The sequence below is a fragment of the Grampus griseus genome (genome assembly GCF_964374135.1).
Source record: "Grampus griseus genome assembly, chromosome: 13".
Classification (NCBI taxonomy): domain Eukaryota; kingdom Metazoa; phylum Chordata; class Mammalia; order Artiodactyla; family Delphinidae; genus Grampus; species Grampus griseus.
In genome coordinates, this window is record NC_139007.1 from 68,422,907 (window position 1) to 68,449,941 (window position 27,035).

Genomic DNA, 27,035 nt, shown 5'->3' on the forward strand with positions numbered 1-27,035 from the left:
TCATGACATGTGGACATTATATGAAATTCAGATTTCCACGTCTACAAATCATGTTTTGTTGGAACACAGTCACCATTCCCATCGGCTCATCCGTTTATACATTGTCTGGGCTGCTTTCACATCTTGACAATAGGGTTGAGAAGTTTCGATAGAGACCACCTGGCCAGCAAAGCCTAAACTAAGTACTATCTGGAACTTTACGAAAGACATTTTCTGACCTCCGTTGTAAGGCACAAAGCACTGAATCACCATACTTATAGGTGTTACTCTCCTAGGTGGTAGGTGGAACGGGCTCTTTGGTATAGTTTGGTTCTTTCCATCTGCCTATGGGACGTTCCTAAATTGCATTTGTCAGGAATAGGTAGTATTTTGTAGTGATTGGCTATGTGTGTGGCGAGTGTGGGTGTGTGTTTTATATGTAAGTTTTGAACCACAGTTTTGGATTTGTAAGAGCCCTGGTACCTTCCTTCATTGTCCAGTGAAGAGATCCATGGGCTGTATATTCCCTCCTGCAGGTGTACGTGGCTCTTCTGAAGGTACCAGATGGGAGTACACGCCAACCATGCCATCACTGGGGGTGGGGTGGCGGAGTGTTAGGAGAATAGGCACACAGCACAAAACTTATTTCTTACTGATCGCCATCAATATTTATCTGAAATTTGGAAAAAGAATAAAGAAATTGCATTGCTGTTACTGTCTTTTTTTTTTTTTTTAAAGAATATAAAGGCATTGGTTTCCCTAGTATAAGTGATTGACTTCTAGAAGGACAGAACTGTGTCTCAGTTACCTTTGTTTCAAGAGAATGCTTCACAAGGAGTCTTTCTCAAGATTTGTTCCTCAATAAACAAATGAATGACCCGGACAAGAGAGAGGAAAAGAGTGTCTCATGTGGAAAAATTAATGCTGCCTCTTAAATGAACGCCTCCCACTTTACCACTGAGCAGCAGTGGAGCCTAGGGAAGAATCCATTGGGTTTACTGTTGAGTTATGTTGGTCTCACAGTGCATGCCTAAAGCACAGGTGTGCTCTTGTATCATCATGTTCATTAGTTTCGAATGGGATATATCCCTCCAGGTCATCATATTAGTGAATTCGGGACTTGGAAGAACTTTCTCTATGAAGTGACGCTTACATGTACTCAGGTTCAGAATCTGCTTTTACGTTCCTGCCTAAGATGAAGTGCTTATTTGTTTTACCCATTCTTTCATCTACTGTTGAAATTTTATGGCACTTTTATGACAGTAGGAAACATTACTACTGTAATGATATGATAATGTACTGAATGATAATATCAGCCATTTACTGAACATCTGTCATCTTAGTGTTTAACAGATGAGCCAATAGATGTAGAAAGGCCACTTTTCTAAAGTTACACGGCTGGTAGGAGGCTTGTCTACAATGAGGTCATCAGTGGGCGTTCATAACTATTTGTAAGATGGACTAATATTTATATTTACTTTATTTTAGTCTATGCTGATTTGTGTTACTTTGTTTCTTTTTTGGAAAACGGATACTGTAGTGGATTTGAGAAGGGTTAAATGCGGCCCAGACATTATTTAGCTGCCCTTGTCATCAGTAATTCCTAAGGTCCTTTCTGTGCCTAGATATCCCTATTTGTTTCTCCCATGAACTTTACCTATGTTGTTGTCTCTTTGCTCTGAGATCAGAGTTGTTCACGTCTTCCTGAAAGGGAATCTGGGTATTTGGTGGCTAGTTTGCTGAAGTGTACTTGGGTGGGTTTTGAGAGGAGGAAGGTAAGAGGTAGCAGATGACCAGGGCTACTTCTGCCCTTTGCTTTTACTGAGAGCAGGTAGGAAATCTTTAATGTGCAAAAAACTTGCCTGCTCTGCCTCTTGAAGTATTGCCTCTGGATCTGGTCTCCTGCATCACTCAAATCTGTTTATCATTGTGATCGATGGAGATAATCCATGTATCTCTGACATCGTCACTGCTCACATAGTGGCAGCTGGAAATAGAAAAGCAGCTTTGTTTCAGATATAAATAAGTCATAGTTTATTCTTTACTGATTCTAAGGTGAAGACTACCATACTTCCTCTCATTTAGAGTATATGAACTATGGAAAAGCCACACGATAGAAATCACTAGTTTACTATACATTACACATAATTAAAAATGTAAGAAATCAGGAAGAGAGGAAAAAAGGGAAAATGCCAAGGTTTAGGAAACTTTAGGATGGCTTCCTTCCTCCCTCTCACCCATTTCAAGCTCAGAGTAAAATTTGGTTTCGTGTGACTTTATATATATGCTTTAAAGTGAAGAATAAAGAATATACAATAATTATTGGTTATAAAATATCTTTATTATTGACAGGAAGTAAAACTGTTAATTTCTGGGCATTTCATACTAGAAGGGAATAATCTGATTCAACATAATCGTACAACATTTATTACACTGTGCTTTATAGCTATCTGGACATTTTCACATAATATTCTTTATTTGATCTTTACAATACCTGTGATTTAGAAAAAGGTAAACAGTAGTAAGTAGCTGATTTAGGTTCACCAGTTAGTTAACGGTCAGACAGATTAAAACTGAGGCGTCCTGATTTTCTGTGCAGTAATTGTCCTTTGCATACAACCATGATATCACACACAGACAGGCAAGGTCTACCTGTGAATGGGGTAGGATTTTCTGGCATGGATGCTAGAATATGTTTATCAGGGGAAGTTGATGCTGTTTATTAGTCAGAAGCAAGAGTTTAGAAATTCTATAGGTTTTGTCATTCAAAATACAGCATGGATACTGGATTTAGACACACAGCCAAAAGTGTCCTAATCATTCAGAAATTGGGACCTAGAAATACAGACCTAGTGCCTGAGAGCTGAAATTGAAGTGGGGAGCTGAAATTGATGATGACGTGACCTGCTTCCATAATGGAAATACCAAAAGCCATGCTTATCCTGTGAATGTAAAGTGCAGAGCTGGAATAAGAATCTGCACACTTTTCTTTGGCCTCTGGAGGCCTCTTTGGCCTCCAGGTGCTGTATGCTCATGTATATTTTTAACACATCTTCTCTCTCAGGAATACAATAGACCCTCGAACAACACGGGGGATTAGGGGTGCTGACTCTGTAGAACTGAAAATCTATGAATAATTTAGTCAGCTCCCTCCTATCCCAGTTCCACCTCAGCGGTTTCAACCAACCATGGATCATGTAATACCCTAGTGTTTACTACTGAAAAAAAATCCATCTGTAAGTGGACCTGCACAATTCAAACCCATGTTGTTCAAGGGTCAACTGTACATACAAGGCATATTGACATTAATCACAGTTTTATTTGCTCCCTTTCTAAGAAATAATGCAATTTATCTATTTCAGCTCAAAACATTTGTTATAGATTTCAAAGTTCTTTGTACTTCTTTCCATACAAGGCAAACTTGTATAGTCTGCTGATCACCCAGACTTTTAGCTGGAAGAAATGAAACTATTCATTTATTTTCCACTTATGTATGAAATTTCTGCTGCTGAAATTGTACTTTTTCTTCTATAGAGTGGAAAACCACCCATCAGTGATATGTTCACAGACCTCAAAGATGGAAGGAAGCTACTGGATCTTCTAGAAGGCCTCACAGGAACCTCACTGGTGAGGGATGCCATGTTCAAGAACCAGGCTAACGGCATATCTCTCATCATTACTGATACTTGAAGACCCTCTTGGGGGTCCTTACAATGTGAAGGCTGAAATAGGAACGTTAAAAAGGGGTTTAAATGAATTTTTTGATTGAGTGATATTTAGGCTTTATTGAGGGCTCTATTTTTATCAGAAAAATACTTTATGTGTTTATTGCTCTCAGACAGTAGAGAATTACAAAGAAGAGCGGATATGTAAAGAGGGCATAATGTTTTGAAGAGTAGAAAGTAGAGACAAATACATTTAAATGTTATTTAACAAATAGTAAAAAAAAAAGTTACAAAAACTGATGGCATTTATTTTTATTCAGATTTTCAGTATTATCTTCATGTTTGTTCCGTCATCAAATCCAACTCTATTGCTTTATGTGTGAGGTACCCAATACTCACACAGAAATAACTCTGCCAATGAAGACGATGTATTTTATGGGTACAACCTTTAACACAAGAGGTAGAATGACTATAAAAGGTATAGAGAGATGCACTCCTGAAGATGAATTTCTTTCTTGCCGAAGTGTGCCGTGTTACAGTCTACCTTTTGCCTTCCAGATGGTGGGTAGGCACCTACTGGAGAGATTGATCCCTTTGTCAGATAAGATTCCCTGGCCAATGAGGCAGAAAGAAGCCTCCCAGATCACCTTTCCCTGGGTGGCAATTCCAGTCTTCCCAGTGGGCCCTTGTAATCCTACCTGGAACCTGGGATAGCACCTCTGAATCCTCTCTGCTCTGTCTACACTAGTGCAGGGTGGAGGGGACATATCTTCTAAATCTTTCTTCATTCTGCCCAACTAAGATAGAAGAAGCTTTGTCCCTGGTGGAGCATTGGTTCCCAAACTTGTTTGCGTCTTAGAATCACCAAGGAAATCTTTTATAAATTCCAAACCCAGACTATACTCCAGACTCATTAAGTCACAGTCCTTGTTGAACACAGGCACTGGTATTCTTGGAAGCTCCCTAGGAGATTCCAGTGTTCAGGCAAGCTAAGGAACTACTATCTTAAGGTGCTGTTAGTGGGAGAATTTGCATTCTGTCAACACCAGCCTTCATGGTGGCTTGAGAATCAACCCAGCCAGAGCTCCTGGTACAGAGGGGCTCTTGTGTGCTGAGCTGCTGTTCCACGTGCATCTCAATGTCAGTGTTTGACAGCAACATGGAGGGACTCTCTGTCTCATTCGATTTTGTGTTCTGTTTTCCAGCCGAAGGAACGTGGCTCCACAAGGTTACACGCTTTAAATAATGTTAACAGAGTGCTACAGGTTTTACATCAGAACAATGTAAGTTTGTAATATGACGTTGGGGGGTCCTTTGATGCCATCGGGATGATTTATTTTGAAACCAACCACCTGCTCTGGACATTGGCATCAACTGATTTTTAGAAATATTTTTCTTACGAGACGTATGGAACCTGTTCTATGAGTGAAGCAGTAGTTGTGCTTTTTGTGATTACTTTATTGATCTATTGTATAAGTAATATATTTTTGAGATTTAGGTTCACCTGATTCTCTAAAGTGAAATTTTTCTTGTCATTTACTTATATTGCTGTCCAAACGAGCTAAAACAAAAACCTGGGTTTCCATAGAAAAATTGTCTTAAAAGTTATTTTTTTCCTTTTACTAGGTGGATTTAGTGAATATAGGAGGAACGGACATTGTAGATGGAAATCACAAACTGACTTTAGGATTACTTTGGAGCATCATTTTGCACTGGCAGGTGGGAAAATTTTCAATCACTTCTTAATAGGAATTAGAAATGTATCATTTGTGTGTTAGTTTCTTAGAGCTGCCACAGAGTACCACAAACTGAGTGGCTTCAACAATAGAAATTTATTTGCTAACAATTTTGGAGGCTGGAAATCTGAGATCAAGGTGTCAGCAAGGTTGGTTTCTTCTCCTTTGTTTGTAGATGGCTGCCTTCTTCCTGTGTCCTCACGTGGTCTTGTGTGTGTGTGTGTGTGTGTGTGTGTGTGTGTGTTTGTGTCCTAATCTCCTTTGCTTATTCCAAGACACCAGTCATATTGGATTAGGGCCAACCCATATGATCTCATTTTACCTAAACTACTTCTTTAAGGACCCTATTTCTAAATATATTCATATTATGAGGTGCTGGGGGTTAGCACTTCAACCTATGAATTTGGGGAGGGGACACAATTCAACTTATAATAATTTGGAGTGAAAGAGCCTGACAAACTGCTCTATTTTCCTGGCATAGAAAAAAAAAGTATGTTTTTAAAGCATTAGATTTAAAAAATATCATACTTATAAAAAAATTGTAAAAATATCCCGAAGAATTCCTGGATACCTTTCCCTCAGATTCTCCAAATGTTAACAGCTGTCTGTATTTCTGTGTTTTCTCTCCCCCTCTGTTCTCTTTGACTAAATAGATCTGTGAGTATTTTGTAAAAACAAATCATTTTTCTAAAAACAAGGAGTTCTCTTACATAACTACAATATTATTATTATGTTAATATAATACAAAATGTCTAATACATAATATTAATATTTACAATGCTAGTATTAATTATTATACATATGGTAATTATTATATCATGTACTAGCAATTAGCATGTAATTATTAAAATCAGGAAAATAATATTGAAACAACACAGTTATGTAATCTATAGCTCTTATGGAGATTTTGTCAATTGCCCCAATAATATCCTTTACAGAAAAAGAAAATACAAGATCATTTATTACATTCATTTGTCCTGTTTTTTTAGTCATCTTTTAATCTGGCATAATTTCTGAGTCTGTCTTTGTATTTCATGATATTGTCATTTTTGAAGAGTACTGAATAGTTATTTTGTAGAATGTTCTTCCATGTGGATTTGGCTAATATTTTCTCATGATTGGATTCAGGTTATTCATTTTTGGGAGGAATGTCAGAAAAATGATGTTGAGTTTTTCTTTTTTTTAAAAAATATTTATTTGGTTGCTCTGGGTCTTGGTTGCAGCAGGTGTGCTCCTTAGTTACGGCTCAAGGGCTCCTCCGTTGTGGCATGCAAACTCTTAGTGTGTCATGCAGGTGGGATTTAGTTCCCTGGCCAGGGATGGAACCCGGGCCCCCTGCATTGGGAGTGCGGAGTCTTAACCACTGTGCCACCAGGGAAGTCCCAATATTGAGTTTTTCTTAATACACCACATCAGGAAGCATATGCTGTCCATTAGTTTTTTTCTGGCAGTATTAACTCTCATCATTTGGGTAAGGTGGAACCTGCAGGTGTCCCCACTGTAATGTGACTGCCCTTTGTTATTAAAAAGTATCTTGTGGAGATATACTTTGAGACTGTATAAATATTCAGCTACTTATTAAACTTTTATCTGTTAATTTTAAGATCCATTCTTAGTTCTTACCTGATCAGTTATTAATATAATGCGTGGCAAAGTGATTTTCTAATTTCATCATTTCTTCTACATTTGTTAATTGTCTTTCCACTTATGAGGAAGAGCTTTTCCTTGTCTCTTGTTTCTCTGTATCTATCTATTCTGTCTATCTATCTATCTATCTATCTATCTATCTATCTATCTATCTATCTATCCACTCATTTATATATCTGTGTGGATTTTTACTTATTTTATGGATTTTTACTTATTTAATAGGTTCTGATCTTTCACTATTGTTAATTATTTCTCAAGCCCCCTTAAGTTGGCTCTTGTGGGGTTTTTTTTGATATGTCCACATCATTCTTTGAACACTTCCTTAAAATATATGTACTGATTTAGAATAATAATATAAAATATTAGTTCTAGATTATAATTGTTATTGCCATCAGGAAATGCACTTCATTCTTGGATTTTATAGTCAGCCAAAAGTTCTTACCTTCTTCCACATTTGTGTAGAAAATAAAAATTGCATTTTCTTCCTATTAAAAGATGTTTAAAGTATAGTTTTAAAATATTACTTTTTGTGGCTATGAAAGTAATGTTCACTGTAGCCAAGTGTAATATAAGTATTGCTAAGATATAGAAAATGCCATAATATATAAAGGTGAGGTTAAAATCACCTCTAAATTGAAATCATTACTGTTAAAATGTGTTTATCCTTCCAGCGTTTAAAGGAAAGTTTTGAAATAAAATGAATACCAGTGGCCTGATCCAATGGTTCATGAATATAATATTCCTTATTCAAGGACTGGATTCCAATGACTACTTGAGGTTATTGGCAGCCATGGTTTCTTTTGAACAGGTGAAAGATGTCATGAAGGATATCATGTCAGACCTGCAGCAGACCAACAGTGAGAAGATCCTGCTGAGCTGGGTGCGCCAGTCCACCAGGCCGTACAACCAGGTCAACGTCCTCAACTTCACCACCAGCTGGACAGATGGGCTTGCCTTCAATGCCGTGCTCCACCGACATAAGTGAGATGTGACTCTTCTTGGATGTGCAGATTTGTACAGATTTGTACCTCCTCTCTGTCCCTCCCTTACTTACTACTCCCTAAAGGCCCTTCCCACTATCGCCTCTCTCCTCTGTACATGCTCTAAGAAAACATAAAGAATAGAAATATCATGGAAAAAAAACTACCCATCACATCTTTGTTTCCATAGGGCTTAAATGCCACAGTGCAGTGTCCATGGTTTCTTCTACATATTTGTAAGTTAAAAAATGTAAAATAATTCACATAGTTCAATGTGAACTAACTCATTCAGCACTAACCAGTAATGTACACAAAGAATTGTGACAGTTTTCAGCCTCCTACTTTAGTTTTATAGGAAAACTCTATAAAACTCCCAATTAAAAATAGATCAATGATTCTTTTTATGAAACTTCTGAACAGATTCTAATTATATAATAAAATACCAAAGGACCAAAAAGAGCCACTACTCTTCTGAAGAAGAGACAGGCTGAAGTACTTCATAAACAGAAACCAAAACTAATTATGAAGCTATATTAATTGAGACTATATAGTACTATAAAGAAAACACTAATATAATAATAGGCTGAAGCATATGAAATTGCCAATATTTGACTGTTTTTGATATAAATGGCAGTTTCATATAGTTCAACCTATGGGATAAAGAGCTCAGAAATAGCTCCATCCTGATCTACAACTGAGCCGATGTTGCAGATTAATAGATGGTTGGAACAAATGGAAATGAGTGAATTGGATCCCTGCCTCACCATACCCTGAATAAACTCCAGATGCATCAAAGGTTTAAATGTGAAAGGCAAAATTTGTTATGTGTTTTATTCTTCTTGTAAATTATTTATTGTCTCAAGTTTTATTTCCTATATGTTCTTTGCTGATATATGAAAATGCAGTTGACTTTTCTACATCTTATATCTGGAAACTTGTTAAATTCTTATCGAAATTTGTTACTGAAAGTTTTTTTTTTTTTTGATAGATGACCATGAATTATAATAGTTTTTTTCCTCCCCTTCCCTCCCCTCCCCTCCCTTTCCCTCCTCTCCTCTCCCCTTTCCCCTTCATTTGTGCCTTGTCCTTCAATACAATATCAGTTTGCATTGGTGGTAGTGAGCAGAATGTTTTGTTCTTGGTAAAAAAGGGAGTGGTTTTAATGTTTTACCATAAGACTGCTATTTGCTTTAGCTTTTTTTTTCATATACCTTTTATCTGGTTAAAAAAAACCCCCACACACCCCATCTTCTTCTACTTCTCCTTTATCAGTTTAAGCAGGTTGCCTACTGTTTCTAGTCAGTTAAGAGACACTATCATAAAACTTGAATTTTTTTTTTTTTTTTTGCGGTACGCGGGCCTCTCACTGCTGCGGCCTCTCCTGTTGCAGAGCACAGGCTCTGGACGCGCAGGCTCAGTGGCCATGGCTCACGGGCCTAGCCGCTCCGCGGCATGTGGTATCTTCCCGGACCGGGGCACGAACCCGTATCCCCTGCATCGGCAGGCGGACTCTCAACCACTGTGCCACCAGGGAAGCCCGAAAACTTGAATTTTAGCTTAAACATTTTTCCATCTGTTACTTAATTGATTTAACAAGTGTGTGTGGCGTGCCTTCTATGTGCTGAACACAGGATGTAGAGCAGAGAACAAAACAAGCAAAATTCCCAGTCCTCCTTCTTGGAATTAATGTTCATATAGAGGGAGGCAGACAGTTTTTTAAAAATGAAAATGTTAGTTGTGTAGCATATAGAAATGGTAAATATTGCTGAAGAAAAATATGTCAGGCAAGAGGGGAGGAGGTACCTGGCATGTGGGAGGCCACTGGGTGCAGTGGTGTGAATAAGGGGAATAATAAGAGGTGGAGTCAGAGAGGGAACTGGGCGGGTGGGGACGAGAGAGGCAAATCCCAGAAGTGTAGGTGGGTCCAAGATGCAAGAGCAGATAGAGCGCAGAGAAAATGATCAACTTTTGAGTAAGTCAGAGCAACAATAATGTCCAGTTTGTGGGATTAAATGAAAATCAAGATAGAAATGAAATACTAGACAGTAGCTATATGGAGAGGGGTGGACGGAAATTCTCTCAGGGTCTTTTCTTTAGGAGTGTCCTGTGAAGAGATTAGAGCTGGATTTTCTATTCTGCTAAAGTTGGTCTTTAATTGGAGAATTTAGTCCATTAACATTATTGCGATAATTGATGTATTTAAGTTCATTCTTACCGCTTGTTTTGAGCTTTTCATTTTTCTTACTTTTTTCTGTATCTTCTTTTCTTTCTTGTTTTATACTGGTAGGTTCTTCTTCCCTTTTTTTCCTTTCACTATTTGGGAAATATACCATTTCTAGTCTTTCAGTGGCTACTCCAGAATTTTAACAGGCATGTTTAACCAATACAAAAACCTTAGAATGTCTTACCTGCTGTTTTCATATTTATAGATTACCTTAAAATATTATATATTTGACAAGACTTTGGGATATAAAAGATAAACTTTTAAATTTATATTCACAAATTAAAAAAATCTAAAACTGAAATGTATTCGATTATAACAATAACAGCTTTGTTTCCACATATTTCATCTTCACTGAATTTTATTTGCATCCTGATTTCAGACCCGATCTCTTCAGCTGGGATAGAGTTGTCAAAATGTCCCCAATTGAGAGACTTGAACATGCCTTCAGCAAGGCTCAAACTTACTTAGGAATTGAGAAGCTGTTAGATCCTGAAGGTATTGTTCAGTGTTTAATTACAACCTTGATTTTTCTTTACAGTTTTGAATAATTGAAAAGCAGTGCTTCCCCCCACCCCCCCACTTTTTTGAAAGAATTGTGAAAATTGAGGAGGTGTTTTTCCTTTTGAAATGTGGTACAAGCCATTTTATTACAGACATGATACTTCTGTGCTTAACAGTTTCTAGGATCCTTCAGGAGGAAATTTAATTACATCACTGTAGAATAGTTAATCAATACGAGCGTAAGATTTAAAGTTTTAGGAAAACAGAATTATTAGATAAACAATTTAGTATTTTATTTATTTCATTAAAATGTGTTTTTGTATGAGCTTGTATATGATGTGAAAACTTCAGTTACAAATGTTGCAGGATTGAATTCTAGACTTATTTTCATACTATGAATGAAATCTATGATGTTATCTTAGATGATAGCTTATCTTTGAGCCTTATGGGGGAAGCTTTTAGGGAAGATTTTTAAGAAATGGGATATGGAACAAAAAAAAGTAGGTAATCATCTTTACCTTTGGCTCATATATTATATGAAATAGAAATTTACTGAGCTGTGGTATTGCAAAGATAATATACTAGCATTGTTTATGGGTACTAAGACAGTTATTTTATATCGGATATTGAGCAATTCACATACTTTGGACATCTAATTTAAGCTAGTTCTTATTTTCTTCTACTTTTAGATGTTGCTGTTCAGCTTCCTGACAAGAAATCCATAATTATGTATTTAACATCTTTGTTTGAGGTGCTACCTCAGCAAGTCACTATAGATGCCATCCGTGAAGTAGAGACACTTCCAAGGAAATATAAGAAAGAATGTGAAGAAGGAGAAATTAACATACAGGTACAGGTAAATTTTTATTAATGTGTTTGACTTGCCATATTTGTTTTCTCTTAGGTACTAGATAAAAACACTTTCAGAGCATTTTTTTTTTGTTGACTGAGAATGTCTTGGTTTCTCAGCATCAGAAGTTCAGTTTATCGGTTGGCATGCTGTTACACATCACATGCATGTAATGGAGAACCATAACTTTACTGATTTTACTTTTTAAGAAGGAAAATATATTATTTCATACAGCAAGGCTAGAGTTATAGAGTCTAGGATTGTGATCATGCTTCTGCATAACATGCTTAAGGACCTATGTTCTTCTATCATCTGATCATCTTTTATCACTCTTGTCCTGTACTGAAGGTGGTTTTTCTCATGTCAGCTTAGTTCTGTTCAAAGTACTAAGTTTTTTTCTTTTTTTGCCATTAAAAAATGGATTTGTACCATTATATTCTCACAAGGGCCATCAAAATGTAAGCTTTTCCCTTTCTTTTAGGAGGAATAATTTTTTTTTTTTTTTTTTTTTTTTTTTTGTGGTACACGGGCCTCTCACTGTTGTGGCCTCTCCCGTTGCGGAGCACAGGCTCCGGACGCGCAGGCTCAGTGGCCATGGCTCATGGGCCCAGCCACTCGGCGGCATGTGGGATCTTCCCGGACCGGGGCCCGAACCCGTGTCCCCTGCATCGGTAGGCGGACTCTCAACCACTGCGCCACCAGGGAAGCCCTAGGAGGAATAATTGATAATATGTTACTTGGTGAGTTTTTCACTTAAGGGCTGACAGTGGTTTTATTCATCAGGATATAAATGAGGATCCTTTTTTTTCAGGAGATATAAAGTCATGAAATTTTCTTCCTGAATAATTCTGCCTTGAATCAATCCATATTTTACCTTATTCTGTTTTAGTCTAACCAGTTCTCATAATTCATAAAATGAGAGAATCTTAACAGTGGGATGAGACCTTAAAAGGTATTTGGTCTAACATTTATCAACAAAACAATCAAAAGATACACATGGATTTCAAAGTGATAAGAAATACATTTTAGAGAGGCGGAAAGCATGGGCTTTGAAGCTTAAATTTCATCCCTGTTACTTCTTGTTTTGGGTTGGTTACTTACCCTCTCATCCTCAGTTTTACTGCAAAATCTGGGTAAAACCACCCACTTTATAAAGTTAATAAGTTTGAAGTATCTAAAATGATGTTAATAAGCACTCAGCAAGCAGCAAATATTATAATTTTTCCTTCTCATTTTGTTTAGGTATTATCATTCATTTTTATTCAACAAGATTTTTTTTCAAATGTTAGTGATAATGATAATGGTCTTGAATTGGCATAGCATTTTTTTTTTTTCTTCTCCAAGGTTCAAAGGAATTATTATTTCAGGTTTTCTTTGGGTAGTAGGTACCACTTCTTTTATTTTCTCCATTTCAACAAACTATGATTTACAGAAAAAGAAAAAAGCTTAGAGGAAAAGAAGGCAAGAGATGGGGCCAGATTGTGAACCAAGGGCTCTTTTTAGTAGTTTTGAGGATCAAGTGATATTGAGGAAAAGCCCTAATGTTTTATCATTGAATGTTTGCTGAGAAGCATTTGTCTCTAGTAGTATAGTTATTATACTGCATTAATGACGCATCCTTTTCAGGGCTCAAATAATCTTCGGAGTTTGCCTTTTGGTTTTAGAATCATTTCTTCATTGGATCGGGGTTCCTTTTGTTAGAAAGATGGAATATGCTACTTCTTATAGTGAAGGCTATTCTCTTTTAAAAAGAAGGGAGATTTCATTTGCCATTCACGGTGTGTAGATAAAATAATCACTTCTGTTTAGGGCTCGGGGTGACATGATAAGAATTGCAGAAGCCATTTGCTGTTTGATTAAGAGCAAGTGTATTGGGACTTGCCTGGTGGCACAGCGGGTGGGAATCTGCCAGCCAATGCAGGGGATGCGGGTTCGAGCCCTGGTCCGGGAAGATCCCACATGCTGCAGAGCACCTAAGCCCTGTGTGCCACCACTACTGAGCCTGCACTTTGGAGCCCACGAGCCACAACTACTGAGCCCGCATGCCACAACTACTGAAGCCTGTGCGCCTGGGGCCTGTGCTCTGCACCAAGGGAGGCCACCGTAATGAGAAGCCTGCGCACCACAACTAAAGAAGGCCCGCGTGCAGCAACGAAGACCCAACACAGCCAAAAATAAATAAATAAATACATTTATTAAAAAAAGAAAAGAGCAGGTGTAATAATATTAACCTTTTCATTAATGCTTTCATGAATGCCTTAGAGGTTGAATTAAGTTAATTGGAGAGAGGAAACATGGTCAAGTTGTAATCATCTACTGTTTGACATATCTTGCCATCCTCTACTTTCCTGAGAACACTAATAGCCCGACTTCCTCTCTTGCTATTTCTACAAACATGTGCTGTAGAGCATTAGGTGGTCAGCAAATAATTCCTGAATTTCTCTTTAATCTCTCAGTTGAAGGTCTCCTCTTGTATGTGAATGAATACCTTCTGAACACCTGCATTTAGAGGTGTTCCTTCCACTTCCCACCTCATAGATCCTAGTGCCTGTCTAAATGACCTTTGGCTGGTCACTAACTTTCCTAGTTCTCAGAATTCCTCATTAGAATATCGAGGTTTGATACTAAATGACCTCCAGGATTATTGTGGCTTTCCAGTTTTGGGGTTTTAGGTCCGGAACTTAACTCATTTTCCCTTCTTTGTCTTTGGCACCATCCCTCTCCTAATCATCCGTCATTTCATCGTGGACTCACTGATTCATTGTTTTTAACTCCTGCATGTTGTTTACCAGGTCCATTTGGATTCTTCCTCCAGAATATCTTTGGTGTGTGTTTTCTTCCTGTTCCAGCCCTCATACTAATTAAACACCTCATCTCCTCTTGTGGTTTACAAGGCCCAGCCCACCGCCCCAGCTCATCTCAGGCCACTGCACGCCAGTCGTGGTGGACTTCCTCCTCTCCTTCCCCAAGATTCTTGTATGTGTGGGTTGCTCTCTGTGAAACGCTCCTCTACCCACTGTTTGCATGGCAAGCTTCCCATCTTTCCTCAATTTCAATGGAACTTTTTCAGAGAAGACTTCCCTGATTAACCTAATTGAAATCCAACCCTACACACACACACACACACACACACACACACACACACACACACACACTCACTCTGTTTCTTGCTGTCACAGTATTTTTGTAAACTATGTTAAGAATTTTAAATTGTATCTTAAGAGCATTGAGAAAGCAGTGAAAGATTTTAAGCAGGGAAGTCTTATGATGTGGTTACATTTTCCAAACATCATTCTGGCTGCTCTGTGAGAAGTGGGTGGTGGACGTAGCAGTCTGGGGAGCAGCGGGGAAGCAGAGACACTGGTAGCAGGCTGTTGCAGTGCTGAGGACAAACGGTTGTTGTGAAGATGGAAAGGCCTGGATGGATTTGAGATGAATTTTGAAGGTAGGAATTGCTTATACGTACGTATTAAATGTGGGCGGTAAAAGCTAGAGACCAAGGCTGGCTCCCTGATTTTTAGATGGAGGGGTCAAGTGCATGGAGGAGGCATTTACTGAAATGGGAAGCTTGAAGAGCTTTGGGGGGAAAAACTAGGGTTTAAATACTGACAATGTTTGATATGCCTATGAGACATTGAAGTGGAGATGTTAAGGAAGTAGGACATAGGAGTTTGGAGTTTGGGGCCAGAAATATAAAGGTAAATGTTTGCAGGATGTAGATGGTTCTTTAAATCCAATGGGAATGGATGGAACCATGCAGGCAGAGTACATAGAAGAAAAAAGGGCCCTGGACTTAATTTTGAGGAGCTTCATTACTTGCATGTTGGCAAATGCTGTTGAACTAGGAGGAAAGCCAAGATGGTGTTATTGAAGCAGGGAAAGGAGAGCTTCAGGAGGGTGGGGACTGGTCAGAGGTAGGGAATGCCACTGAAAGCTTAAGGAACATAAGGTGACCGGACCTCCGGGTTTGCTTGGAACAGTTCTGGTTTATGTGTGTTGTTCTAGTACTGTTGATTATCAAAAATGTTGGGTTTTTTGTTAATTACATGGCCATCCTAAAGATGATGCTAGAAAAGTGGATTTGTCAATGAGAAGGTTATTGGTAACACTGGCAAAAGCTTTTCCAGGTGTGTGGTGGGGACCAGTGCCTAATCAGCATGAAAGGGAGTGTTAACAAATGTAGCTGTTAAACACATGAGCATTTCTTATATTGTTCTCTATACGTTTGTGTATGTTTGAGATAGTACATAAAAACTGTGGATGAGAGGTGATAAAGTAGAGACAGGCTGTAGGCAAATTTTAAAGAATTTTTGCTCTGGAAGGGAACAAATGAATGAGAGAGGTGGTAGGTTTGGATATATGACTAAAGTATGTAAGAAAATACTCCACTGCCTAGAAGGAGCTTGGAATAACTTATTCCGCGGGCTCTTCGAAAAAAGACCAGCTAGTAACCTAGAGGGCAGCTGCCTCAAAAAAATATCACCAGTACGACAACCTATATGTGTGTCTGTCTTTCAGTGTCTAAAATGCAATGCTAAAATGCAATTCAGTAAAAGCAATTTAACTAGGGTCAAAGCAGGATTCTAATCTCTGTCTCTTTAAATGACATCCATCCTTCAAGGCCCAGCAGGTTCCAGATCCTCTATGAAACTTTCCTATTTTAGCTCTCGGCGAATTCAAATAGCATTCCTTGTTGCACCCGTGGAATTTATAACTTTGTTAATAGCCTTTTTATTTTTGTTCAGAAGTGATTCATGTGGGTTATTTGTCTCTTCCCAGCTATATTAGAATGTCCCTGAGTACAGAATCCATGAGTGATGCAGCTTCTGTACTCTTTGCCATCCTAGCATTTAAAAATGCATTCTATGTCACGGCGTTGCTCACTCAGCTCCTGAGAAGCAGGTGGATGCCTAAGACACAGTGGTGCCTACCTTGGTTTCTCCATCCAGTGTGTCTTTGTGGAACACCTTCTGGTCTTCACAGCGTTTGTGAGTTTTCTTGGCTTTGTTTTTATAGAGCTCAGCGCCAGAGGAGGAGCAAGAAGGTCCCCGAGCTGAAACCCCCAGCACTGTCACCGAGGTTGACATGGATCTGGACAGCTATCAGATAGCACTGGAGGAAGTGCTGACCTGGTTGCTTTCTGCCGAGGACACTTTCCAGGAGCAGGATGACATTTCCGATGATGTTGAAGAAGTCAAAGAGCAGTTTGCAACCCACGAAGTAAATAATCTCTAGCTGATGAGCAGGATATATGTGCCATGGTGCCTGTGCCTCAATCAGGGGCTGAACCCTGATGCTTGTTGTTTACTGAATTCTGCTCCACAGAAAGGTCATGGCATATTTTAAGACTTGTGATATTTAAATAGGGCTTTGTTACAGAATTGGTGTGGGTGATGTAACTGTGCACTGGAATTAGATTCCGGATTTTAATCTTACCGTAATTTGTAGATTCTGCGAAGCCACTGACGAAAAAATCAGTGCCTAGTACAGCTTGTTTCTGAAGTGTATTGTTATAGTCAAAACACAAAATGGCTAATTAATACACCAAATCTTTAGATTTGAATGTTCCCCAGGAAGTGATTATTTTTATTTATTGTATGATTAAGAAAACTCATATCCACTATTCCTGTGTAATTTTATATATTGAAAATTTCCTACTATTTCAGGGATATATTGCAGTGGAGTGATTGGATTATGTGAAGAATTCTTTTGATTAAGTAGTTTCTTGGTGTTGATATATTAGTTGGCAGGTCTGATTTGCTGTTTTGGTTTCAAAGTAACAGAAATGGTCATTTTCTTTAAGCAGTTTCTCTTGGGCGAGCATGGTGGTTTATTCAGTATATCTTCTCATAATTCCATGTTCACGACCTAACAGTAGCATAATCAGCATTTACTTAAAAATAGCTGGTGTCATCACGTGTAACATTGTCCTCTTTGATCTATTCTTTTTGCTTCAGGCAGCTGCTTATTCCCTATATTCAGAGCTGAAAAAATTGGATCAAAGTCTTATTTGTTTGCACTCTACATGGTTGCTTTTTCTCACGGCATTAACATTTAGACATTAACAATTTATTAAGATTTTTCTTCTTCACTGAGCAGCTCCCAAATCATAATGATGTACCTTCTCAGGCTTTTATGATGGAGCTGACGGCGCACCAGAGCAGTGTGGGCAATGTCCTGCAGGCAGGACACCAGCTGATAACACAAGGAACTCTGTCAGATGAAGAGGAGTTTGAGATTCAGGAACAAATGACCCTGCTGAATGCCAGATGGGAGGCACTAAGGGTGGCAAGTATGGACAGACAGTCCCGGTGAGTGGAAGCTCAGAAAGAAACCCTATTCCATAGACTGCGTTGCCCAGTTTAGCACAAGGAAAAGTCTGCATGTCTGTGAGAACAAGATAACCAGAGAACTTGCCTTGTAAAATTTTGACTCTTTTCTTCATGTAGTGTTGCTGGAATTTTGTATGATCTTTATGTCCCCTTTGATATGTTAACCAAATGAAAAGGTAAAAGTTGCAATACAGAAATTAGCAAAGACATTTAATATGGACTTCGCAGTATTAAAATTGGCTAACCATTAATTCTGATGTGAAGACAGGACTATGTTATATTTATCCCCAGTTCTATTTTGTAACTTTTTTTTTAACATCTTTATTGGAGTATAATTGCTTTACAATGGTGGGTTAGTTTCTGCTTTATAACAAAGTGAATCAGTTATACATATACATATATCCCCATATCTCTTCCCTCTTGTGTCTCCCTCCCACCCTCCCTATCCCACCTCTCTAGGTGGTCACAAAGCACTGAGCTGATCTCCCTGTGCTATGTGGCTGCTTCCCACTAGCTAGCTATTTTACATTTGGTAGTGTATATCTGTCCATGCCACTCTCTCACTTCATGCCATGCAACATTTTTTAAAATATTTTTTTTCCCCATGGTTCGTTTTGTGGCGTGTATTGTGTGTTAAGGAGCGAACTGCATTCCATGGCAATTTCCACCTATTTAATAGGCAGGAATTCCTGATTGAAGAAACAATGATTCTGATACAAATAGAGGGTGCTGTTACTTGCATTCTTTGGCTGCATTTAATTGACTCCATTTAGGAAGAAAATAATTTTTTTTTTTTTTTTTTTTGCTGGTTTCTGTATTTAAAGACCAAATGCTACTTTTAACGGTTAGACAAGAATGCGTTCCCTGCCCCATTTTTTGGCTGCCTGGAGTGTGTGTTTGCTGTTGCAAAGGGCAGAAGGAGTGGGAATAATGCTGTGTTCCCCTTGGACAGGCTGCACGATGTGCTCATGGAACTGCAGAGGAAGCAACTACAGCAGCTCTCCGCCTGGTTAACACTCACAGAAGAACGCATTCAGAAAATGGAAACTTGCCCCCTAGATGATGACTTAACATCCCTACAGAAGCTGCTAGAAGATCATAAAGTAAATCTGGCTCATATTTCTTTTATACCTTATCAAATATGAAAAAGCAGCACTTAGCATTCTCAGGAGCCGATGGCTTCTATCATTAGTGCGGAGATGGGACACTTCTTCAGTGTGCTCTTTTATTCAGCAGCCTGTAGGGTAGAGTGCATGGGGATGTGACTTTTCTGAGCCAGGGATGAAAGCACAGGTAAAATTTTATGTGGGTATGTGTAGTTTTCTTATGAAAGTACATAGTGTTCATAAGATTCTCAGGGTTTGTTTTTTTTTTTTGGACCTATGAGTGGTTAAGAACCCTAGGGTGTTGCATGAATGCAGTGTGTGGGGAAATAAGGAAACCCTCAGATGGATCTGTACCTAATCCTTTCAGGAAAGCTATTGCTTCTTCTCCTAGGTGAAGATTCAGAATTTGGTGGGAGATTTAATTTGGTCACAAATTTAAGAGATAACTTTTCATAGTCAAGGAAAGGTAGAGTAAAATAGGCTCTCTGTGAACTGAAGAATTTTATTTTTCAATGAAATATCTAGATAACTGATAAATAAAGCTTTAGGGATACATTAAACACAAAAACTCAAGGCATCTGACGACACTATTGGTAGTGTTTGAATAAATTACCTATATACATATGTGTTGTGACCTGCAATGCTCTTCCCATGGAAGAAGTGGGAAGAGAAATTGTCTGTATACCCCTAATTGCTTTCCTGGGTAACAGAACAGCTTCTGACTATCAAATAGTATTCGACTTATCTGTCACTTTATACCATGTTGCACTAGATAAAATGATATCTGACTATGTGTATTCAAGTTTGGGACTTTATTGACTTAATGATTCTATATTCTTAATTCCTACTATAGGCGCTTAACTTGTTTATGGGACACCTTTTTTCTTTTGGCCAAAACTTGGAATAAAAATAATAAAAGTGATGACATCCCATTTGCAATCTGTTATGACATTGCATTTTCAAACTGCTTTGGTTCATAATGAAATGTAAAGATGTATAATGGGTTTGTTTCATTAGTAGAACACTTAGGCTAATGATTGGAGATTTAAACACAATGCCTCATTAAATGTCCTTAATTACTATTGACAACTGAGTGGATTTTAAATAGGTAAATGGGAAAGAGTAGACATAATGGTTTATCTTAATTTTTTCTCTAGAGTTTGCAAAATGATCTTGAGGCTGAACAGGTGAAGGTAAATTCCCTAACTCACATGGTGGTGATTGTTGATGAAAACAGTGGCGAGAGTGCTACAGCTATTCTGGAAGATCAATTACAGGTAAGACCCTGTAAAGTAGGATCGTCCCAAGGGACCTGTGGTCTGAGCCCCAGTTGCACATTGCCCCTATTCTTCCTGTTCAGTCTCACTGTTTATTTAGAATCGTAGAACAATCTTCTTTAGGTTGTACTTCCCAGTTGGGATTCCACAGCATGCGAGTTTACAGGAGAACCTAGGTATCATTCCTTTACTTCAGCCCTTGGGGAATGGTTGGGGCCGCTTGTGGTCCACAGCTGCCTTGGGCATATGAATAAGTTGTGGAAGCATAAGAACTGATCTCAACAAGTGGTCCACAGACTTCTTGCTCAGAATCACTTGACGAACTTGTTAAGATGCATATTTCTGGGCTCTACGCAGACCTAAGTCCCTGGGAGTGGGGCCCAGTGAATATGTAAAGAAATGCAAAGTTTGAGAATTTCAGCCATGTGGGATTTAATATCCCTGTTTCTTTGGTAGATCAATGTGTGAATGTCAACCCCAGTTCTGCGAACCTTGCTTCTTTTTGCTCAGTGACTATAGTGTATCTTTCCAAGTCTTTATAAAGAGAGTTTTTGGTTGACAGTTAACCCTTGAAAACTTGGGGTTAGGGGCACTGACCTCTCAAGCGGTTGAAAATCCAAGTATAACTTTTTACTTCCCCAAAACTTAACTACCAATAGCCTATTGTTGACTGGAGGTGTTACTGGTAACAAACAGTCCATTAGGACATATTTGGGTTGGCCAAAAAGTTCGTTCAGTTTTAAGGAAAAATAAAAGACACACTTTTCATTTTCACCAAGAACTTTATTGAACAACGTATTTATCAACCGAACGAACTTTTCGGCCAACCCAATATTTTGTGTTATATGCATATCTACAGATGTTTTATGCATTCATGAATACCTAACTTTTTCTTAATTTTTTCGATATCCCTAGGTTATGTGCTTTGTCTTTATTTCAAATTGTCACAAATCTCCAAAATTTTTTCCAGTGTATTTATTGAAAACAATCCACGTATGAGTGGACCCGCAGCTCAAACCCCTGTTGTTCAAGGGTATTTTACTTAAACAATACTTGGATTATCTGATATAATGTTGCCAGCTGATGATTTTCAGTAACTTTCAGACTATAAATTATCATATGAAATTCTTTTTCTTTTGTATCATTTAAAATTAGCCAGTGGTTTTGAGCCTTTGGTGCAGTAGTATTTAGTTATTATAGTAATCTGAGAGGTAGGCATTTATGTCTTGCCTATTTAATAGTGAGGAAATTCAGAGGTTTAAGTAGGCAATGAGTTTTCATGCTGAGACAACAGACCTGTCTTCTGGCTCTGCGTTCTCTACCCTTTGAGCTATGCAAAGCTTACTCTGGTATTAAGTATTGAAATAAGATAATATTAATTAAATAATTATTGCTCCCAAGTAAGTAATGAAGAAATAAAATTTACAGTTTGTTAATCATTATTTATAAAGCGGTAATAAAATAATTTTTGGGGAAAGTCATCATGAAGATCGATTTTTTTAAACTAATCAAATTTATTTAGTTAGTTTTGCTAATACTTGTAATATTCTGTTGCTAAGTTTTGTGGAATTTTCTATGGATCATGCAATGTAAACAGAACAAATCAATTAAGTATTTTTTCACAGAAATTCTCTCATTCAAAACATAGTTTTTATAAATTAAATTTTTTTTTCATAATTTTGGTACTACAGATGAAAATTGTCTTGGCATGTAAAAGGTGGTTAAGAAACAATTGATGCACTGAATTTTGTCTTAAAGATAATTATAGCCTGAAGAAAATGGAAGCACCGAAAATAGATGTTTGCTTTATTTCGAAGGTATATGTGAAACTGTCAAACTCTCATATAAAAACCACAATAAAATGGAAAAGAGCGGGAATTTGGGGTCAAAAGTTACAGGATGGAGTTCTAATTGTGCCACTTTCTAGCTCTGTAGTGTGAAATAATTAAATTCTATGGAAATTAGTTTTTCTCATCTATAAATTTATAGGATTCATCTGTATTACTTAAAGCAACTTTCATAAAAATATTTTTCATAAATTTCTACTTCGTAATGGAGAACGACAGATGTCAAGAATTTCTTTAAGGATTGTGTTAATTATCTCTTAAGGCTTTGTTGACAAAGGATGGTTTCTTCCTTTTCTAGAAACTTGGTGAACGTTGGACAGCCGTGTGCCGATGGACTGAAGAACGTTGGAACAGGTTACAGGAAATCAACATTCTGTGGCAGGAATTACTGGAAGAACAGGTATGAAGCTGTTATCCATAATGGGCAAAATAAGTGGTGAAAAGTAAACCCATCATTAATTATGGCATTAGAATAAAGTCTTGTTTATTTTTCTTCAAAAGGAAAATTTATAAATGTTTATTATGTTAAAAGTCAGCTTTGTATCCATTTTATCATGCAGTTTATTCATAGAGATTGCATTATATATTAGCTCCATTGTAATAATAATTTGACTTTGTTCATTACTGAGAATATTAGTATTTAGATATGCTACTTTTAGGATTTGCTTGACATAATTTTTACTGCATTCGTGTTGGGTAATGTATTTGAACTTGTATCCATACAGCCTAGTGTATGGTTTGTGCTCAGTACATAATGATAAATGAATCCATTCAATACTTTGTGAACTTTAAACCACAAGAATTTTTCGTGATTTTTAATCAGGATAACTACTGAAATTAATAAGAAAATATTATTTAGCAACACCATTGATTGAACACTTAGTTAATTTTTTTTCAGTAAGGATAAACATAGAAAATGAACCTTTTGAACAAAGCTGCCACTTCAAGTTTTCAGTCTGAGTGGTGGCCCTTTGCCCATCTTCATCCTTCCAGAAAAGCAACCGTCAAAACAGAATACAAATAAGCAAGACTTTTCCTCAAAGTGCCAAAGAATTGTGGTGTAGAAAATAAGCAGATACTCTGTTCCCACTTCTCAGTGTCCATTGTGAGTCTTTTAAATGCATTTCATTTCCATCCACAAAAAGCGGCTATATTCTTTTCACGGAATAAAAACAGATGTATGATGTTTTGTGATTTACTAAATATGGTGGCAGAGAGAACATCTTAAAAAGCAGGTTGCAGAATTTGTCCCAGTGAAGTTGTAAGTTACTGCCACCTGCCCCCAAGACCAGAATTGTCCTATTAAGAATCACATAATGGACCCGATTCTGATTTCTGAAATATTTACATTTCACTTTACAAAGATTTAAATTTACTTAGTCCCTTTTATTCAGGCCAATGAGTCATGTAGAATAATTAAAATTTTACTTCATTAATGATTGTGGGAGACATTGATTGCTAGGGAACACTGTGTTACTCATCTAAGTAAAATAATTTAAAATTTGGAAAGAATCAAAATTTGGTAATTAAAAGTATTTAAAAATAGAGGGTGGCTGGGATTTTGGCCATTTATTACCATAGGTTTAAAAATGACCTTTGAATGGCCTTCTGTTAGTGATATGGAAGGAGAAATCGTGTTAAAATGTAGAACTGAAGCCAACACTGTTACTTAATTGATAATTTGCTGTTAAAGAGAATGAGACCAATCAACTGTGTCGGAATTAGAAAATCTTTCAAGGGATTATTGTTCACTCAGTTGCAGAGGCTTTAAGATAGAAATGGGCTCTGAGAATTAGTTCAAAATTTCTGCAGCATAAGCCAAGTGTGGCAAGCAAGGTATTCTGTGATTGACTTTAACCTACCTTTCCAAACTTAACTTTCCCTCAGTCCTTCCATGTACCCAGTGCTCAAATCCTGAATTCCCAGTTTGTAGCCCATTCCTAGACTGTCAAGGCCACGAGAGTAGAGCTGGTTCTTTTTCACTTCTCTATTCCCAGTGCATATGGTGCATGATAGGTTGCTTATGGGTTGTGTTGTATTGTTTTCATGGTTTTGGAAGAGCGAACTGGTTTTCTAGCCTCTGTGTTTTTAAGTGTGGCATCTTCCTCGGAATGCCTTTTTACCCATCTCTTTAGTTTTAAGTTCTCCCCACCTGTTACCAACCCTTTCGAGTCCGGCTCCTACAAGGGCCCTCTTGCCCAGTGATGCTCGAGCCAATAGAATGAAACCTGGTTTGGTTCAGAAGCAAAGGAAAGTTTTATTCTTTTTTTTTTTTTTAATTTTATTTATTTTTGGCTGCGTTGGGTCTTCGTTACTGCATGCAGGCTTTCTCTAGTTGCGGCGAGCAGGGGCTACTCTTTGTTGCAGTGCGCAGGCTTCTCATTGCAGTGGCTTCTCTTGTTGCGGGGCACGGGCTCTAGACATGCGGGCTTCAGTAGTTATGGCACGTGGTCTCCATAGTTGTGGCTCGTGGGCTCTAGAGCGCAGGCTCAGTAGTTGTGGCGCACGGGCTTAGCTGCTCCACGGCATGTGGGGTCTTCCCGGACCAGGGCTCGAACCCGTGGCCCCTGCATTGGCAGGCGGATTCTTAACCACTGCGCCACCAGGGAAGTCCGAAAGTTTTATTCTTCGAGGAAAGAATGGAGAGGAGTGAGCTTGCGCCCTAGAGTCCACGCTCTCCCCAGCAGTCATCGGCGGGGCTTCTTTAGAGGGTTCTTCTTGGCGGGGAGGGGGTGGAGTTCTCGCGGGTCTGGTGCAGGTGTGTTGCTCATGGCTCCAGATTACAGTGCCGGGCGCAGCCTCTCTGCATATGGCCTGCTGCCGCCATCTTGGACTGAGGTGTCATGCCCGGCACTCCTGCACACCGGCTGCCGAGCTGAGATGTTGGGCATGGTGGGTCTCCTCTGGGAACCAGTCCACCTTGTTAGGTGCAAGGACTCTGCACATGGCTGCCTACAGGCAAGTGAAACTAGACTAAGCACAAAAGAGGAGGTGAGAACTTATCACCTAGATTCCGCCTTATTTTTCCCGGTATCCCAGTGGGCTTTGCCAGTGACTTATCCATCTAGGACCATGAAGTCCCCTATAAACTCCCTTCCCTCCCCACTGTTTCAGAACTGTAAGCAATCCCTTTGTGGTGTCTGCACTTTCTAACTGGTGGCACAGTTATTTTTGTGCGTATCTTATCACTCTTACTACATTGAGGACAGGATCCATGTTTGTCTTGTATTTTCTAATCTTTCTCCTTTTTTTGGTGGAATATAAAGGCAGAGAATGGTTGTTAAATAAACTGATAAATAAAACAACTAGAGAAAGAGTTGATTCCAAACACAGAACCAAGAATTTCCCCCCTCAACTCTAGAAAAAGGTTTCTGTGGTAAATACTACATTTTGGGAAAAATTATCCCAATGCAGCCATTTTTGTTGTTTTGACTCCTCCTTCATGTTTATCTCCCTACTTTACTAAATATCTTCTGCCTAAAAGACATGCATCACTGGCCAATGAAGTTTAAAGATCTTTATATTGACTTTGGACTGTCCTCAAACTTCGTCCTCTAGTCATAATTGCTGTCAAATCTGGAGCATTAGTGTGGTTGTCCTGCAAGATGCATGAAAAAACCATTGGCTTCGCAGTGTGGGTCTTTGAACCTGTCTCTGCAGTTAACAAGCCAAGAGATCTTGGACATATAATTTGGCTTCTCTCTGTTTCTTCCTTAAAATGAGGGGCTGAGACAAGAAAATCTCTGACCTTCCCTCTGCATCTAGAGAGTTATAAAGTGATTCTTTTGGAGACTTGGATAGCTGGATTTAGCCTTTTAGACCCACCTACTTCCCTGAGAATTAGGTTTAGTTATCCAGGAGTGGGGCTAATTTCAGGTCGATCTGTTGCAAATCTGAGAAGGGTAATATCTTAAAGATGCCTTCCTGGGTCATTTATGCCTCAGGCTTAGGTGTTTGAAGTCCTTCTTATCCCAGATGTGGATAAGCTTCTAGTAACATAAAGATTGGAGATTCTGGAACTTGATTGAATTGAATTACCAAATGATTCCCTAAATATATTTCTAACTTTTATTATTCTTTGTAGTGCTTGTTGAAAGCATGGTTAACTGAAAAAGGAGAGGCTTTAAATAAAGTCCAGACGAGCAACTTCAAAGACCAAAAGGAACTCAGTGTCAGCGTTCGACGACTGGCTGTAAGTGATGTCACTGTCAGCATCTGTCTTTTAGGCCTGTGCTATCTTACTGTTTTATATCGACGGTTAATACAATTTAGTCAATAGACTCATTACCTAACTCTGGAATGCTGCCATGTAATGATCTAGAACCAGGAGTCTTATCTTTTTTTTAGCTTTAGGGAATTAATTGCAAGGCAGGTGAATTTTATAATAAAATATACATGTTTACATTTCCTGACTGGGGAACAGGAAGATAAAGTCCTGTTAAAAGGGAGTCATCTAATAAGTATCTGAAATACTAGATTTTGAAGGAAGACATGGAAATGAAGCGTCAAGCGTTGGATCAACTGAGTGAGATTGGCCAGGATGTGGGTCAGTTACTTGATAATCCTAAGGCATCCAAGAAGATCAACAGTGACTCAGAGGAACTGACTCAGAGATGGGATTCCTTGGTTCAGAGACTAGAAGATTCCTCCAACCAGGTACCTTTTACTTTGGGTAATGTGTTGTGCCATTAAGTGGAAATTATATGTTCAGGTTTGTTTTAGTTTTTGTGAAATAAAAGTAGTAGCTAAACTAAAAAGTTGGTTTTTTTATACCTGGTTTACTATAAAATTGAAAAATTGACATGTGAATGTCTTCTTTAGTTTTCTAAAGTAAATTTTAGTAGACCTTCAAAAAACTTACTGAGACCCAGTCATTCAACCCTTAGTAACT

At 38.2% G+C, this 27,035-nt stretch overlaps 1 protein-coding gene across 4 annotated transcripts in view; it reads left to right on the top strand.

Annotated features, from left to right (window-relative positions):
* Positions 1-27,035, top strand: part of UTRN (utrophin) — a gene marked incomplete at its 3' end in the record, with an annotated part of 496,004 nt that overhangs the window by 106,279 nt on the left and 362,690 nt on the right. For all 4 annotated transcript variants that reach the window (XM_082668645.1, XM_082668646.1, XM_082668647.1 and 1 more), the window contains 13 exons: positions 3,514-3,606; positions 4,850-4,927; positions 5,271-5,363; positions 7,836-8,008; positions 10,611-10,726; positions 11,422-11,582; positions 16,599-16,802; positions 17,712-17,893; positions 18,867-19,017; positions 20,178-20,297; positions 22,443-22,544; positions 26,229-26,336; positions 26,621-26,800. In XM_082668645.1, coding sequence (XP_082524771.1) covers positions 3,514-3,606; positions 4,850-4,927; positions 5,271-5,363; positions 7,836-8,008; positions 10,611-10,726; positions 11,422-11,582; positions 16,599-16,802; positions 17,712-17,893; positions 18,867-19,017; positions 20,178-20,297; positions 22,443-22,544; positions 26,229-26,336; positions 26,621-26,800 — 1,761 coding nt within the window. The remainder of the gene's footprint in view (positions 1-3,513; positions 3,607-4,849; positions 4,928-5,270; positions 5,364-7,835; positions 8,009-10,610; positions 10,727-11,421; positions 11,583-16,598; positions 16,803-17,711; positions 17,894-18,866; positions 19,018-20,177; positions 20,298-22,442; positions 22,545-26,228; positions 26,337-26,620; positions 26,801-27,035) is intronic.